The following is a 16,218-nucleotide window of genomic DNA, read 5'->3' on the forward strand; positions in this document are numbered from 1 at the left end:
GATAATATTATGGCTGTCCAAAGACTGCTGAAAACACATCAATCAACCCGGTAATATGTTCCAAACCCAGTCAGCAGAATAAAATGTTTCTGTACATCATAGAGTTGTTTATTTTGTAGAAGATCCATTGACGCTTTACTTTCTTTATATTTCAACAACCCTGTGGTTAAAATGTGGTGAGGTTTAGCAAAAGATCAATTATGTTTTGGCTGCCTGGTTTTGGTGGCACAATCTCTGCTGGAAAGGAAACGGTATCTCAGCAAAACCCAACAGTTCTTCATGACACTATCCCAGCAGGAAACACAGCAACAGGTCGCAAAAATACACCCAGAATTGGTGGCTTAAAAGGTGATGGAAATGCAGCGATGACTCACTAAAAAACAACCAGTTTTGTTGTTTCTTGGTCTTGAACAGAGGTATGACAACTTGTATTAAACACAGACAAGACGGAGGTTCTGATGATTGCTTCAGATAGTATAGCTTCAAAGGCTGGCCAGAGTATTGAATCCCAATCGTCAGAATCTTGGTGCTATTTGTGATCAGGCCATGCATTTTGATCATCATGTTAAAACACTGACCCCTACTTCAGCTAAGAAATATTGTAAAGCTCAGGTCTGTGGTGTCTCGACCTCAGGTAGAGATGATTTCACTTGTCTGAACAAATCTTCTCTGAACCGTCTTCAAATAATCCAGAGCGCTGCTGCTAGGATGATAACCAGGTCCAACAGGTCAATGCACATCACTCCCATTTTAGTTTCTTTACACTGGCTTCCCATCAGGTTCAGGATTCATTTTAAGATACTTGTTCTAACGTATAGAGCCCTCCATGGTCAGGCATCTGAATACATCAGTGATATCCTCCATCCATATATCATCAGTACGTCTCTTAGGTCCTCAGAACAGGACCTACTGGTTGTCCCCGGCTCCAGACTCAAAACGAAAGGCTCCAACACTATGGAATCCTCTTCCATCAGGTTTACTGTCTGCAGTCTCCTTAGAAACTTTTAAAAAGCAACTGAAGACCCATCTTTTCAACATGGCCTTTGTCCCACCCCAGTCTAGTGCTTGTTCATTGGTGTGTTTCTGTTTGGGGCCGCAGAAGCCAGATTTTGCTCTATGTTTTTTTTTGCTTTCCTTTTGTTGCTTTATTTGTTAAATGACCTTCGTTTTTGTTGACTGCATGTTTTATTGTTTGATATCTTGATTGTATTTTGGACTGCTGAGGAGATAAAATGAAAATAAAAAATATTCCTTGGATATTCTTTGTCATATTTTGTATAATCTCTTTTTTTATTTCTTTATTCTGTGTATAGTGTATGTTTTTTGTACATTTGTGTATGTTCTGCTATCATGCACTAGTGTTGAGGATGTTGTGATTAGGACAATACTCATCAGACATTGTGATTTAGTAGTCAGGTCTCTGCTCCTCAGATTTGATCTCCTCTAATCAGTGGCAGCAACTGACTGATTGATCACACCTGGTATTAATCTGTCTGTGTCTATGAGGCCGTTTACACGTACACAGTGATTTTGATAAACGGAGACATCTTCCTTCGTTTGTGCCCTTCGTTTACACGCAAACGGAGATTTCTCCTCTGAAAATGAGTCTTTCTAAAAACTCCGGCCAGAGTGGAGATTTTGGAAAACTCCGGTTGCGCGTTTGCATGTAAACTGAGATAAACGGAGATAAACGGAGTTATAGGCAGCCGACGTCACAGTATGTGCCGTAACTTGCGCCTGTGTCAAAAGTGCGACCTATGTTGCTATGGTGACAATGGATACATGGAAGGCTTGAGCTTCTCGTTACACTGCCACCTACAGGTTTGGCGTGCTCTTGTGTATATATACATGGGTAAGTGTAAACGAAGATCTTTTTGAAAATAGAGACGGTGAAATGTCCGTTTATGAAAATAGCCGGCCAAGTGTAAACGGCCTCTATATCTGTATGGTGATGCACTCATGTCAGCAGCACTGATGATACTCAAGGACTCAAACGTTTGCTGCTGTTTTTATTCACTTTATATTATTTTTTGCACTTCTTTTTGTGCACGGATGTCCTAAATAAATTGACTTTTTTTGCATTGATCTCAGCCTGTGAACCTTTTTAGTGGCTGGCTCAGTTGTATTAATGTGCAGGTATCTCCTCTTCCGTCCTTTCATGGTTGTCCATTGTACCGACGCACCCAAGATTAACTTGTTGCCCTAAGTAGGCGCAGTGATTTTCATTTCTGTGAAAGGTGCTATATCAAATACATTTTATTATTATAATTATTCTGGCATTGATATGATATGAAACCATAGGTGTAGATTCCGGGGATGTGTCCTCCTCAGTATGTAGAACATATGTATTTGTCTCTCTCTAATACAAACATGAAAGCACAGTTTTATTTGTTGAAATTAATCATATTTCCACCATGAAAAGGCACAAACTGGTCCAGACTAATTTACCAGTAGAGAGAAAATGTGTTTGATACTTAAAGTTTCCTGGAGGAGGACTACCAACCCCCCCTGCAATTCATTTATTTATTTATTTATTCATTTGCTATAACTTATCCTGTTAGGGGTCACGGGGGGGCTGGAGCCTATCCCAGCTGACATTGGACAAGAGGCAGGATACACCCTGGACAGGTTGCCAGACTATCACAGGGCTGACACATATAGACAGACAAGCATTCACACTCACATTCACACCTACGGACAATTTAGAGTCACCAGTTAACCTGCATGTCTTTGGACTGTGGGAGGAAGCCAGAGTACCCAGGGAAAATCCACATGCAAACTCCGCACAGAGAGGATCCCCCACCCTGGGATTTGAACCCCCCCCACGCCCTTATATAAAACCTACGCCCTCATATAAAAGATTCTTTTCAATATGATGGGATTCAGGTGAATCAGAATGTCAGCACATAAAACAAAGTTCAATTATTTGCGTGTGAGCAGGGCTTTCTAACAATACTCTGGTGTGGCTGTATCGTCATCAGTGAAGTAAATGGTAACTGTTTAACCCACCTGAGGTGTGATCGATTCTGCAAGACAGAGCTGCCAAGAGAGCCGGGCTCCATAAAAATAATCAGACAGGTGATGAGGCCAGAGAAGGATTTATGAATTCCCCCTTTACGACCCTGTAAAGCCACATCACTACTCATTAACCCGTGAGAAAAACTTTGCTCCCATTTGCAGCACCTGTGGTCACATGACCGCCGGGCTGCAGGGCCAAACTGTTTAAAAGGAGGCCTGTGGACGGAGGGAAGGCAGACACTGAGCTAAGCACCTGCTGAGCACATCAAGAGACAAAGACACCGCAAGACAAACACTGTCAACTGTCAACATGAAGGCTGTACTCGCCACCATCGCTGTCCTCGTCCTGGCTCTTGGCTGGACCTCTGAAGCTGTGCTGGTTGAAGTAAGTGCATCACTTACTTGATGTCTTAATGATATGGCCTGGAGAGTAGCATTGCTCACAGGTTACTGCTGCCTTAGCAAACTGGACCTTTAGTTTAACTGCAGTTCTTTAACGCAACATCTGCCTTTTCTTTTTAGGAGAATGGACTGTCTTTCTCTTTGGAGGCCGTCAAGAGGCTGCAGGAGCTGACAGAGAGCAGCGCTGCAGCAGTACAACATAGCCCACGACTGCGGGCAGGCACCATGTCCCTCTGCGCCGACCCCATGCTGCCACAGGAGTTCCTGCCCCTGTGCAAGCAGAGAGGAGCATCTGCATCCCTCGCCAGACTATGTGAGTCCATTACACATTCAACAGCCACTCTTTGCTATGGAATTCTAAATGTTTCGGGTCACGTATAATGAGGCAGAGGTGATCTAACAGTGTGTCTTTGTCTGTATTTCAGCTATGGTTCCCCTGGACGTCTGTGAGATCTGTGCCTTTGCTGCTTGCACCGGCTGCTAAACAAACCCAGCATGCCCAGAAACATCTTGCCCAGCTTAAGACTTGTGATTTGTTTTTCTCCCTCTCTAAACAGTTTCAGGGAATTTCTAAAATCTCCTGCAATGATGAGACGATGACTTTATGCTCAGTGAGCGCAGAAGCTCTGACTCTGTCCCACTGGGCATTTTATGCATTTTGAAGTCACTGTTTGACAAAAAAAAGCCCCCCCCCCAAAAAAATAATCAAACTGAGGTATGTTTTTGTTTTGTTTTGCAAACTGTTACTGTTGGTGCATATTTACCACTTTATTTTTTTGCTAACGGTTTATTTTTTGAATTTGACTTTGTTTGTTACATTTCTATCTTACTAAGATTTATACATATTTAAAAGAGAAGTTTCTGTCCTGTATCTTCTTTTTTATTGATATTATTTTGAATAAAAAGCTTTCACTGACAGATCATGTGTTAATTGTGCTCCTTTCAGCAAAGTCAAACACTCTATTACTACGACTGTATCTACTACTATTTGCAGTTTATTCGAAGTTATGGGGAAAAAACAGTTTTTAAAAAAACACACTTACAGTAAAGCTGAATTGATTTTTGGATGATTTTGGGGCTACAAATATTTAAAAGCTGACAGGCTGCTACAGATGAGGCGCTTACTTACGCTCTGCTGGAAGAATGTGTGTTGCCCCTCTCTTGGCCGTTTGGTTTTTGAAACAACTCACCTATATAGTGGGTGCTATAGGGCTTCTGGGGTTATTGATATTTGGGAAATATCAATATTGGAATTTGAAAAAAAAAATGTGACATTGAAGATGCCTTGAAAATGTAATGCTTAGATAAAGGATGCAAACTAATTTAAGGACAGTGTGCAGTACCTACTCCTTTTTTTTTTTTTTTTTTTACTCCTAAATGTATGGATAAACTATATATTTTTAGTTTTATCGCATTATCATCAGTTTTATCGCATTATCATCATTATTGTTGTTGTTGTTGTCGTTATTATTATTATCATTATTCATTCATTCATTCATTCATCTTCTAACCGCTTCATCCTCTTGGGGGTCGCGGGGGGGCTGGAGCCTGTCCCAGCTACATCGGGCGAGAGGCAGGGTACACCCTGGACAGGTCGCCAGACTATCACAGGGCTGACACATAGAGACAAACAACCATTCACGCTCACATTCACACCTACGGACAATTTAGAGTTATCAATTAACCTAGTCCCCAAATCTGCATGTCTTTGGACTGTGGGAGGGAGCCGGAGTGCCCGGAGAGAACCCACGCTGACACGAGGAGAACATGCAAACTCCGCACAGAAGGGCTCCCACGCCCGGGATCGAACCGGCAACCCTCTTGCTGTGAGGCGAGAGTGCTAACCACCACACCACCATGCCGCCCCATTATCATTATTATAAAAAAATAATAATAATGTACTTATTTATTTTTACGCAAATATTTTTTTCTTTTAAAAATATTTTATTAGATTTCTTATTTTTTAATATAATTATTATTTCATTATATTCTATTTTATTTTAATTTTTTTACATGTAGTTTTTTCTTTTTGCAAGATTTTATTATTATTATTATTATTATTATTATTATTATTATTTTAATAACTTTTATTTCTTTTTATAGCCTATGTAACACCATATGTTCTATCTTGGGGTTTGTATATGTTTGTGCAACTTGTTAAATATTTAAAATCAATAAACATATGTTTACAAAAGGAAAAAGCTGACAGGTACAAGGCCACCACCATATCACCAGCTCATAACTTTAATATTCACACATCCAGCAAACAAAGAGCAACTTCATTATAGATTTGCAGTTGTGTTTGTGGACACCTGGCAAATGTAAGTCTATATTTACTAGTCTTTAACTCTGTTATGGTCTTTCAGGTAGTGATACACTAAATAAAACATACTTATTATATTATATATCCCCTAAATCCTACACACTGGACTCTTTGTACAGTAGTTATAAACTATTAGCTTGTAGTTTAGTTTGTTTTGTGTGTTTGCAAAGAAACTACAGCTTCCAGACGTGTGTATAATACGATAATTTAAAGACTTTATTACAGGTGGTCAAATTAATCCTGCATTCTGTGTAAAAGTGTTGTAACTACCTTGTATTTGAGCCTCCTTCGCCTTCATTTCAGCCTCGACTATATGCCCATGTTCAGTGTGGTGAATAATAAATTCTATGCATCTTATCTGAATCAGCAAATCTTCCTCATTATACAGATATACTGTCAGTTCCAGGGCACCAGTGGATTCTCTGTGTATCTACTCCGACAACTGCAATAATCTCACTGCCTTGAGGCCTGAGGGCAGATAATTAATGTCATGATGAGTGCATGTACTTGATGTGATACATGTGTAGATGAATATACATACATGCTGTGCTGAGTGTGTTAGCAGTAATGCCAACAAGGTATATTGTGGTACTGTTTATTATTCATGTGTTTGTGTGTGTGCATGAGTGCACATGTTTGAGTGTTTCTGTCTATCTGCAGCTAATCTTGCAAACTACTGGACCATTCAGCCTAATATTTTGTCTGTACATGTATGGATGTATGCTCAAGCATCTCTCTTGGTTGCAGTGATTCATGATTGTTGAAAAAGTTTTCTGGAAATCATCCTGGCTAAAAACAACAAGTCTTACCGTCTGTTACAGGACAGATTTTAGGTTTTGTGAGTCCGGTCTCACTCTGAAGTCGTTGAAATCCGACACTTAGGCAGTAACTTGCAATGTCAGAAACCAACAAAAAAAAGGCATCCTTTAACATCAGCATAATATGCGGCTGGTTACCGTTATAGTTTGATAGAGAGTTTCACAAGCAGAGCGTTTTGCCAGTTTGATTTTTTAGATTTGATCGTTTTTCTTTGACATTTGTGCTTCTACAATACATCAGTAAGCAGGCTTTGTTGTTGAATGGTTTTTTTTGGGTCTGTTTTAATTGCGTTTATTGTTGTTATTTCTGACATTATTGTGCTGTAGCCCACAAAGTGAATATTGTTCAAAGTCCAGTTATAAATACACGGATCAAAAATCTCTGGCTGTGTTTCAGGCATTAAAAATAAATTTATCCTCATTAGACTGCATCTACATTTCACACACGGAGCCTGTTAGCAGGAGAAATTGATCTGCTCTTTGCAGCGTGCCATGACCCCTTCAAAAATTTGCTTCTGGGATGTTTCTGATGCTTCGTCTACTGGAATTACAAGAGCGGCGCTGCAATCAGCTCAGGCAGCCACCTGTTGTTGATGTAGCTTTATATTTATCTTTTCAATGTGTTAACAAATAAATATATTTCTAAACCATGTGCACTTACAATATATCTACATTTGACTAGTTTTAGGCCTATATATGTATGTATATACATATATATAGCAGTTGCCATTTGTGAATGTTGGAACACTGGGCTAGGAGTTGTTTCTTCGTCAGCCTTGATGTTGGGTTTCGAAGCATCCATATATCCTCCATATCCACTGCTCTAGTCCATCTATGTTTTGTTCCAGTAGCCCATTTCTCATCAGGTTGCCCTGATCCCCAACATCTGACACGGACCTTGTTGACCCAGGCAACGTACGAGCCAGTATGAGTCTTGTTTTTGCAGTTTCACTCATCCTGAGGTAAGCTAGCAGCATTAAGGACCTTGCCAAAGGGCTGTGACCCCCGAACTGGGAGATCGGCTCCAGCAGATTCCAGGTACATCTGACGTGTCTGTCCAGAAGAGTGTAGTCCTAGGAACAGCTAAGATACTGCACAGAACCCTTAAACTCCCAGGTATATTAAGTTAAACTGACCTTTAATAAATGGACTATTGCTCAGGTGAAGTGAATAACTTTGATTATTTTGTTCCAATGCATTGTTCTGCTGGGAAACCTTTGGTTCTGGCATTCATGTGGATACCACCAGACATGTTCCACTCAAACACCGTTGCAGACCAAGTGCCCCCCCTCATGGCAACAGTACTACCCAATGGCAGTGGCCCCCCAGCAGAAAAAAGCAGCACAACACACTACAAAAACTGTTCAGAAATGGCCTGTGGAGCGTGACAAAAAGCTCAAGGTGTCGACCTGGCTTCTAAATTTCACAGGTCCCAATCTGCTTAAGGATTCTTGTGATTGTGTGCCAGTACCCCAGATGTACCCCTAATCCAAGGTGGGGCCTCCTTGGATCGGACTTGGCTCTGACCTGTTGAGGCATGGACACAGGATCTCTGGGAGTGACCTGCGGTGTTAGGCACCAGTGCGTTGGCAGCAGATCCATGTAGTCCATCGACTAGTACTGTTGCCATGAGGAGGGACACTTGGTCTGCAACGGTGTTTGAGTGGGTGGAACATGCCAGGTGGTATCCACACGAATACCAGAGCAAAAGGTTTCCCAGCAGAACAATGCACTGGAACAAAATAATCAAAGTTATTCACTTCACCTGTATATATATTTGAACAAGTAAATGACCTGATAAGATCAAGAAAAAAAAGACAGACCTTTAGTGGCAGCTTGTTAAAAATGTCTTTGTAGGGTTGCATACAGGAGCAGCTCCCCAGAGCTGTACAGAAAGAGGACTGTTTTTCTTTCAGTTTGAGTGACATGGATGTCATATTATCGACATGCTGCTGCCTCCACTCCAAAGCTCCTATAGACACCATTTACACTCCACATCCAGGCTCATTACAGGTGGTAATTACAACACTCAGTACATCATTCTATATGATAAGTTGGCCGGCCTCTGCTGTGAGCGACATAATAACCCCTGCTACTACTTATCTGCAAAGCCCTTGTTGGTAAATGACCGTATATGTCATGCTGTAGCCCTTAATAACCAGCAAGTCACTGATGCTCCAGGAGCTCCGAGCCTGTACTGCCAGTTTTCTGATTTTATTACCTGACTCCATCTGCTGCGGTTATTTTGGTTGTATTTTTCTGGTAAACTGTTTCGAGGACATTGCTATAACAGAGTATCTGTGCTCAGTCAGTTTACCCTGTGTAAATAAAGGTTAGATGAATAAATAAAGAAAATAAATATATAATAATAATAATAAGTAAATTAAGTCATCACGAGTGAAGGTAGAATGGAGCGTGAGATGGATCGGCGGTTTGTTCTGGCATCTGCTGCTTTCCATTTATTAGTCCATCTGTGTCCCAAACCTCACTATGGTCATGAGCTCTGGGTAGTGACCGAAAGAATGAGATACAAGTTGGCTGAAATGAGTTTCCTCTGTGGGGTGTCAGGGCTCAGCCTTAGAGATAGGGTAAGGAGCACAGACATCCGGAGAGAGCTTGGAGTAGAGCCGCTGCTCCCTCACGTTGAAACGGGTCAGTTGAGGTGGTTCGGGTGTCTGGTCAGGATGACTCCTGGGCGCCTCCTGTTAGAGGTTCTGGGCACGTCCCACTGGTAGGCCCCAGGGCAGACCCAGAACACACTGGAGGGATTATATATCTCATCTGGCCTGGGAACGCCTTGGGGTCCCCCAGGAGGAGCTTGAAAAAGTTGCTGGGGAGAGGGACGTCTGGGGCGCTTTGCTTGGCCTGCTGCCCCCCAACTAGGCCCCAGATAAGCGGATGAAAATGAATGGATGGATGGATGAATAAAATAAAATAAAATAAAACCTACAACAAACATGAGAAGAAGTATGGATTAGGGTTTTAAACTGAGACCAAAACTGTGATACAAACTTCCACTCGTGCTCGCAAGACTGCGTTTGTGCACAGCGTTATCCTCCTCACAGATTTCATTCTGTGGACTCATATTATGTGCACAGGCTGTTTTTTAATGTGTGTGGGTTTTGAGACTAATTGAATGCCATATGGCTGCTCCAGGTGCAACCTGGAAAAAAAATCAGGGCCTGAACTGAACCGTGAGTTTGGAGAATTGTTACACCACTCACATGCATTTTAAAATAAACATTGTTACTCATACACACACCCACGTTTCATGTTCATACTCATGTTTGACAAAAGAAAGTACACCGAGCAGATATAACATCTACTTTCCTGTCTTTTAACACCTATTATTGAACAGGAGATATTTGGTGAGCGAATGTCGTTCAAACTGTTTCAAAGAATTGCAACACCTCCCATAAAAAAAATATTATCTCTGATTCATCATATATCTGATTTTTATTCATTTATTTTTTTATTTTGGGGGTTCGAGATGACAGACACCGATACAAGTCCTTCACTGCATTCTGTGTATCACATTTACTTTGTATACAACAAGTTTAAGTAAGTTTTAATGCAGACTGTGATTATGCTTCCTCCATTATGTCCAACAAACAAGATAAATCTTTGCCCCTAAGGTATCTTATAAATGGGCCCCAAATACATTGAAACCATTCTTGTTTTCATTCAGTTTTTTTACTTGAGACTTATCACCTTACAGACTCACTCACTTCACCCCGTTTGCTGCATACTACAAGTTAGGTAGATCTGAAAGCATCAGCAAGCTCGTACTTGTCTTCCTCCGCTTATCCGGGTCCGGGTCGCGGGGGCAGCAGCCTCAGCAAAGAAGCCCAGACAGTCCTCTCCCCAGCCACCTCCGTCAGCTCTTCCGAGGGAACCCCGAGACATTCCCAGTCCAGCCGGGTGATGTAATCCCTCCAGCATGTCCTGGGGCGGCCCCGAGGTCTCCTCCCGGTTGGACATGCCCGAAACACCTCCCAAGGGAGGCGTCCGGGAGGCATCCTTACCAGATGTCCGAACCACCTCAACTGGCTCCTCTCGATGTGGAGGAGCAGCAGCTCTACTCTGAGTCCCTCCCGGATGTCCAAGCTCCTCACCCCATCTCTAAGGCTGAGCCCAGCCACCCTGCGGAGGAAACTCATTTCAGCCGCTTGTACTTGCGATCTCGTTCTTTCGGTCACTACCCAGAGCTCGTGACCATAGGTGAGGGTTGGAACGTAGATCGACCGGTAAATCGAGAGCTTCGCTTTCTGGCTAAGCTCCCTTTTCACCACAATGGACCGGTTAAGCGCCTGCATCACTGCTGACGCCACCCCAATCCGCCTGTCAATCTCCCGCTCCATCCTACCCTCACTCGTGAACAAGATCCCAAAATACTTAAACTCCTCCACCTGAGGCAGGACCTCCCCCCCGACCTGGAGTGGGCAATCCACCCTTTTCCGGCTGAGGACCATGGCCTCAGACTTGGAGGTGCTGATTCTCATCCCAGCCGCTTCACACTCGGCTGCGAACCGTCCCAGCGAGAGCTGGAGGTCGCTGTTCGATGGAGCTAGGAGAACCACGTCATCCGCAAAGAGCAGGCACGAGATCCTCCCGTCACCGAACCTGACACCCTCCACCACTCGGCTGCGCCTAGAAATTCTGTCCATGAAAGTTATGAACAGAACCGGTGACAAAGGGCAGCCCTGGCGGAGTCCAGCCCTCACCGGGAACAGGTCCGACTTACTGCCGGCCAAGCGAACCAGAGTCTTGCTCCTTCGGTACAGGGACTGGATGACCCTTAGCAGAGGGCCACCAACCCCATACTCCCGGAGCACCCCCCACAGGATGCCCCATCAGCAAGCTTCAAATTATATTCCACACACATCCCAGTGTAACAAAGACACAATTCATCTTTCTGAAGATCCTTCACACATTGTCTTTCACTTTCTTACATCAGAAACAAATATCTCTACCCACATAAATCTGTGGATTATAAGTCCTATTGAAGTGTGCTGAATTTTATTTCTGCCTGTAAGGGGATTCTTTTACTGCTTTGTGTGCCAGAAGTCACACTGGACCTTTCCATTAACGACTGAAAATTGGATTTATCCTTTAAATGTCTAGTTTGGGACTTGTAATGGTTGAAAAAGTGCTCTTGATCTCATTTTTAACACTTCCCATTTAAATATTTCAACATTAATTTTCCAGTATTTCACCAGCTTGGTATATTTGAAAGTCCACGTTGTGTCGCCTGGGAAACCTAGAACAGACATTTCTTTTGTACCATGGATGTTTTTAAACCTTGATTGATGATTTTTTTTCCCCTTAGACAGGGAGTAGACAGAACTTAAAGCTTCAGTTTCAATTCAATTTTATTTATAAAGCCCAATATCACAAATCACAATTTGCCTCACAGGGCTTTACAGCATACGACATCCCTCTGTCCTTAGGACCCTGACAGCGGATAAGGAAGAACTCCCCAAAAAACCCTTTAACAGGGAAAAAAACAGTAGAATCCTCAGGAAGAGCAACTGAGGAGGGATCCCTCTTCCAGGACGGACAGACGTGCAATAGATGTCGTACAGAACAGATCAACATAATAAATTAGCAGTAACATGACACAATGAGACAGAGAAAGAGAGACAGAGACAGAGAGAGATGCAGGACAGATGGTAATGACAGTAGCTTACAACAACATTAATGAAAATAATAATTCTGGCTGTTGTGGTACAACATGTTGAAAGTATATATTAATATCTGATAGTATACCTATGTGACAATAATCATATGTGTATAATAACAGTAGAAGTATGACTAATGATAACAGCAGCAGCAGGAGGCATCTGGCAGGACCACGGCAGCAGCACAACCACGCGTCACACTATGCAGGCACCGCTGCAATATGAGTTAACCTGAGAGACAGTGGAGCACAAAGAAGCTGAGTTAGTGACATCCAGAATGGCCGAGTTAGCAAGATGCAGTAACAGATCATGAGAGAGCGCAGAGTTCTGGTGGGATAATATGGCACTATGAGCTCTCTAAGATATGACGGAGCCTGACCATTTAGAGCTTTATAAGTTAACAGTAGGATTTTAAATTCAATTCTGGATTTTACAGGGAGCCAGTGCATAGAAGCTAAAACAGGAGAAATATGATCTTGTTTCTTAGTTCCTGTTAGCACACGAGCTGCTGCATTCTGAATTAGCTGGAGAGTTTTTAAAGACTTACTAGAGCTACCTGATAATAGAGAGTTACAGTAATCCAGCCTTGAGGTAACAAAAGTGTGGACCAATTTTCTTTGCATTTTTTCGGGTCAGGATAGGCCTAATTTTCACAATATTATGCAGATGAAAAAATACAGTCCGTGAGGTTTGTTTTAAATGAGAATTAAAAGACAGATCTTAATCAAATGTTACTCTGAGGTTTCTTACGGTAGCGTTAGAGGCCAGAGCAATGCCATCTAGAGAAACTATGTCATCAGATAAAGAGTCTCTGAGTTGTTTGGGGCCAAGAACAATAACTTCAGTTTTGTCTGAATTTAACATAAGTAAATTGGTGCTCATCCAGGTTTTTATGTCTTTAAGGCAGTTATGAAGTTTAGTTAATTGATTACTTTCTTCTGGCTTCATCGATAAATACAAATGTGTATCATCCACATGACAATGGAAATTTACAGAGTGATTTCTAATGATGTTACCTAAAGGAAGCATATATAGAGTAAATAGGATTGGTCCGAGCACAGAACCTTGCGGAACTCCAAAACAAACTTTAGTACGTAAGATGATTCATCATGAACGTGAACAAGCTAAAAACGATCAGATAAATAAGATTTAAACCAGCTTAGTGCAGAACCTTTTAAGCCAATTAAGTGTTCCAGTCTCAGAATAGTAGCAGAATTTGATGGTCAATCCTGTCAAACGCCGCAGTAAGATAATAAAACAAGTACAGAGACAAGTCCTTTGTCTGAAGCAATCAGAAGGTCATTTGTAATTTTAACTAGAGCTGTCTCAGTGCTATGATGCACTCTAAATCCTGACTGAAATTCCTCAAATAAATTATTATCATGGAGAAAATCACACAGCTGGTCTGTGATTACTTTCTCAAGGATCTTTGAAAGAAAGGGAAGATTAGATATTGGTCTATAGTTGGCTAACACCTCTGGATCCAGGGTGGGCTTTTTTAGGAGAAGTTTAATTACAGCTACCTTAAAAGACTGTGGTACATAGCCTGTTAATAAAGATATATTGATCATGTCTAATAGGTGAGTGTTAAGTAAAGATAAGACTTCTTTAAGTAGCCTAGTTGGGATGGGGTCTAAGAGACACGTTGATGATTTAGATGAAGAAATCATTGCGGTAAATTGTTGATGAGAAATCGGGGAGAAGTAATCTAAATATATATTAGGTCTTACAGCTGTGTTTGAGGGCAGACGTACTATCTGAGGCCAGGAGGTCATGAATTTTGCCTCTAATAGTTAGAATTTTGTCATTAAAAAAGCTCATAAAATTATTACTGCTAAGAGCTAAAGGAATACAAGGCTCAATAGAGCAGTGACTCAGTCAGCCTGGCTACAGTGCTGAAAAGAAACCTGGGGTTATTCTTATTTTCTTCTATTAAAGCTGAGTAATAGTTTGCTCTGGCATTGCTTCACTATGATTATGTTTAAATATCCTCCTGGACAGTCGTAAGAGTTAAGAGTTATGTAATGCAGATTCAGTGAAAGTCAATGAAAATCTTCTACCCTTTGCTGATTTCCAACAATACTTGTCTAGTTACTTACTAGTTAATCATTAACAGCTATTGTACATGTGTCTTTGTGTGTGAGAGTGATAGTGACAGTGAGGGACATTTCAGAATACTGTGATGCAGCAAGTCCCATGTTGCAATATGTACTTGAAAGTTAATGGTCATTTATCATTTACATTTCTGGGTTTATATTTATATATTTGTGATCTACTAGTAAGCCTAGAGATTGTTGCAGCAAGCACTGCTGTAATGTGTTTTTCCTGGTGTTTTCTTGTGTTTTCGGTCAGGTTGTGTTGGTGTGCACCCGAGTGCGATTGCTGTGTTCACACCTGCCCAAATGAACTGCACTTAGGGGGCAAACAAACTTGAGCTTGACTGAACCGAACCAGATGGCAGGTGTGAAAGCACTCTTAGTAACTATTTTCCTTGTGTGTTTTTTTATGTTTATAACATGTTTTTTTCTGTACACAGGATCATCACTCACCTACCAACCAGCCTCACCTGCACACCACACTTCTTTCACTGTCTGCCCACGCCAGCTTCATCTTAGCCTCCTCCACTCCTTCCCACTGACCCCAGTCATTCCATTTTCTTGTGACAATAAACCTTTTCATCCCCATATTTTGTCCTGTGCTTGGGTTTACCAGAGGCTAAGGCTTCTGTCTGCCCCGTCATCATGTCATTACCTTACGTTACCTTACCTTACCTACCATGCAAATGTGGTATTTTTGTTGTAGTTGTGGGCGCTACACCGGACTGTCATGGTGAGGAGGGAGCTGAGCTGGAAGGTGAAGCTTTCGATTTATTGGTCCATCTACATCCCAACCCTCACCTATGGTCATGAGCTCTGGGGAGTGACTGAAAGAATGAGATTGCGGATACAAGCAGCATAAGTGAGTTTCCTCTGTAGGATGGCTGGGCTCAGCCTTAGAGATAGGGTGAGGAGCTCAGACATCCAGAGGGAGCTCGGAGTAGAGCCGCTGCTCCTTCATGTTGAAAGTGGTCAGTTGAGGTGGTTAGGGCATTTGATCAAGATGCCTCCTGGGCGCCTCCTGTTAGAGGTGTTTCAGGCACATCCCACTGGTAGGAGGGTAGACCCAGAACAGAACATGCTGGAGGGACTACATATCTCATCTGGCCTGGGAATGCCTTGGGGACCCCCAGCATTGCTGGGGAGAGGGACGTCAGGTGTGCTTTGCTCGGCCTGCTGCCTCAGCGACCCGGCCCCGAATAAGCAGATGAAAATGGATGGATGGATGTTTTGTGTGTTCATTTTGTAAAACCTGATGATGTAACAGTAAGCAAAAAATACCAAGGGTTAAAGAGACATAACAACTACGAAGAGATGCAAAACTGCCACTAAGAGACACAAAAATGACCACACACAGGACACAAAACCACAAAAAGATGCATAATGACTACAGAGACACACAAAACAATAAAATAAAAATAAAAAAAAGAAAGAAAAGAGGCAAAATCACCCTAAAGTTTAGGTTTTGCTTCTGTGTAGAGGAAACGAAAAGGAAAGGAAAGGAGTTTTGCATGTCTGTGCCCAGAGGCTCAGTCTCTCCTAATCCGCCCATGCTTGTAGATGTATTTTCTTTTCTTTTTACTATTTTAAAGTTTACAAAGCCTGCAGGCAGATGTTGCAAGTCAGAATTTCACTACAAACACTAATCACAGTGCATCTGGTTCTTGTGCACGTGTACAGTTTAATGCCACTGTGATGTCCAAATCTATTAAAAATCAACTACAACTATTTCATTCATTCATTCATTCATTCATCTTCTAACCGCTTCATCCTCTTGAGGGTCGCGGGGGGGCTGAAGCCTATCCCAGCTGACATTGGGCGAGAGGCAGGGTACACCCTGGACAGGTCGCCAGACTATCGCAGGGCTGACACATAGAGAC

The 16,218-nt window shown here is 42.1% G+C and overlaps 1 protein-coding gene across 1 annotated transcript; it reads left to right on the plus strand.

Moving 5' to 3' along the window:
- Positions 1-3,232: 3,232 nt before the first annotated feature.
- si:ch211-220m17.5 (guanylin family protein) lies at positions 3,233-4,338 on the plus strand. Its single transcript, XM_049579629.1, has 3 exons — positions 3,233-3,403; positions 3,541-3,733; positions 3,846-4,338. Exons 1-3 carry the CDS (start codon positions 3,329-3,331, stop codon positions 3,902-3,904), a joined length of 327 nt encoding a protein of 108 aa, XP_049435586.1. The 5' UTR covers positions 3,233-3,328; the 3' UTR covers positions 3,905-4,338.
- The last annotated feature ends 11,880 nt before the right edge of the window (positions 4,339-16,218 follow it).

Source organism: Epinephelus fuscoguttatus, linkage group LG1 (assembly GCF_011397635.1).
Source record: "Epinephelus fuscoguttatus linkage group LG1, E.fuscoguttatus.final_Chr_v1".
NCBI classification, from domain to species: domain Eukaryota; kingdom Metazoa; phylum Chordata; class Actinopteri; order Perciformes; family Serranidae; genus Epinephelus; species Epinephelus fuscoguttatus.

Coding starts and splice junctions, on each gene's coding strand:
- si:ch211-220m17.5 (XM_049579629.1), top strand. CDS start 3,329: ATGAAGGCTGTACTCGCCACCATCGCTGTCCTCGTCCTGGCTCTTGGC. Junction 3,404..3,540: donor CTGAAGCTGTGCTGGTTGAA/GTAAGTGCATCA, acceptor TTTTCTTTTTAG/GAGAATGGACTGTCTTTCTC. Junction 3,734..3,845: donor TGCATCCCTCGCCAGACTAT/GTGAGTCCATTA, acceptor TCTGTATTTCAG/CTATGGTTCCCCTGGACGTC.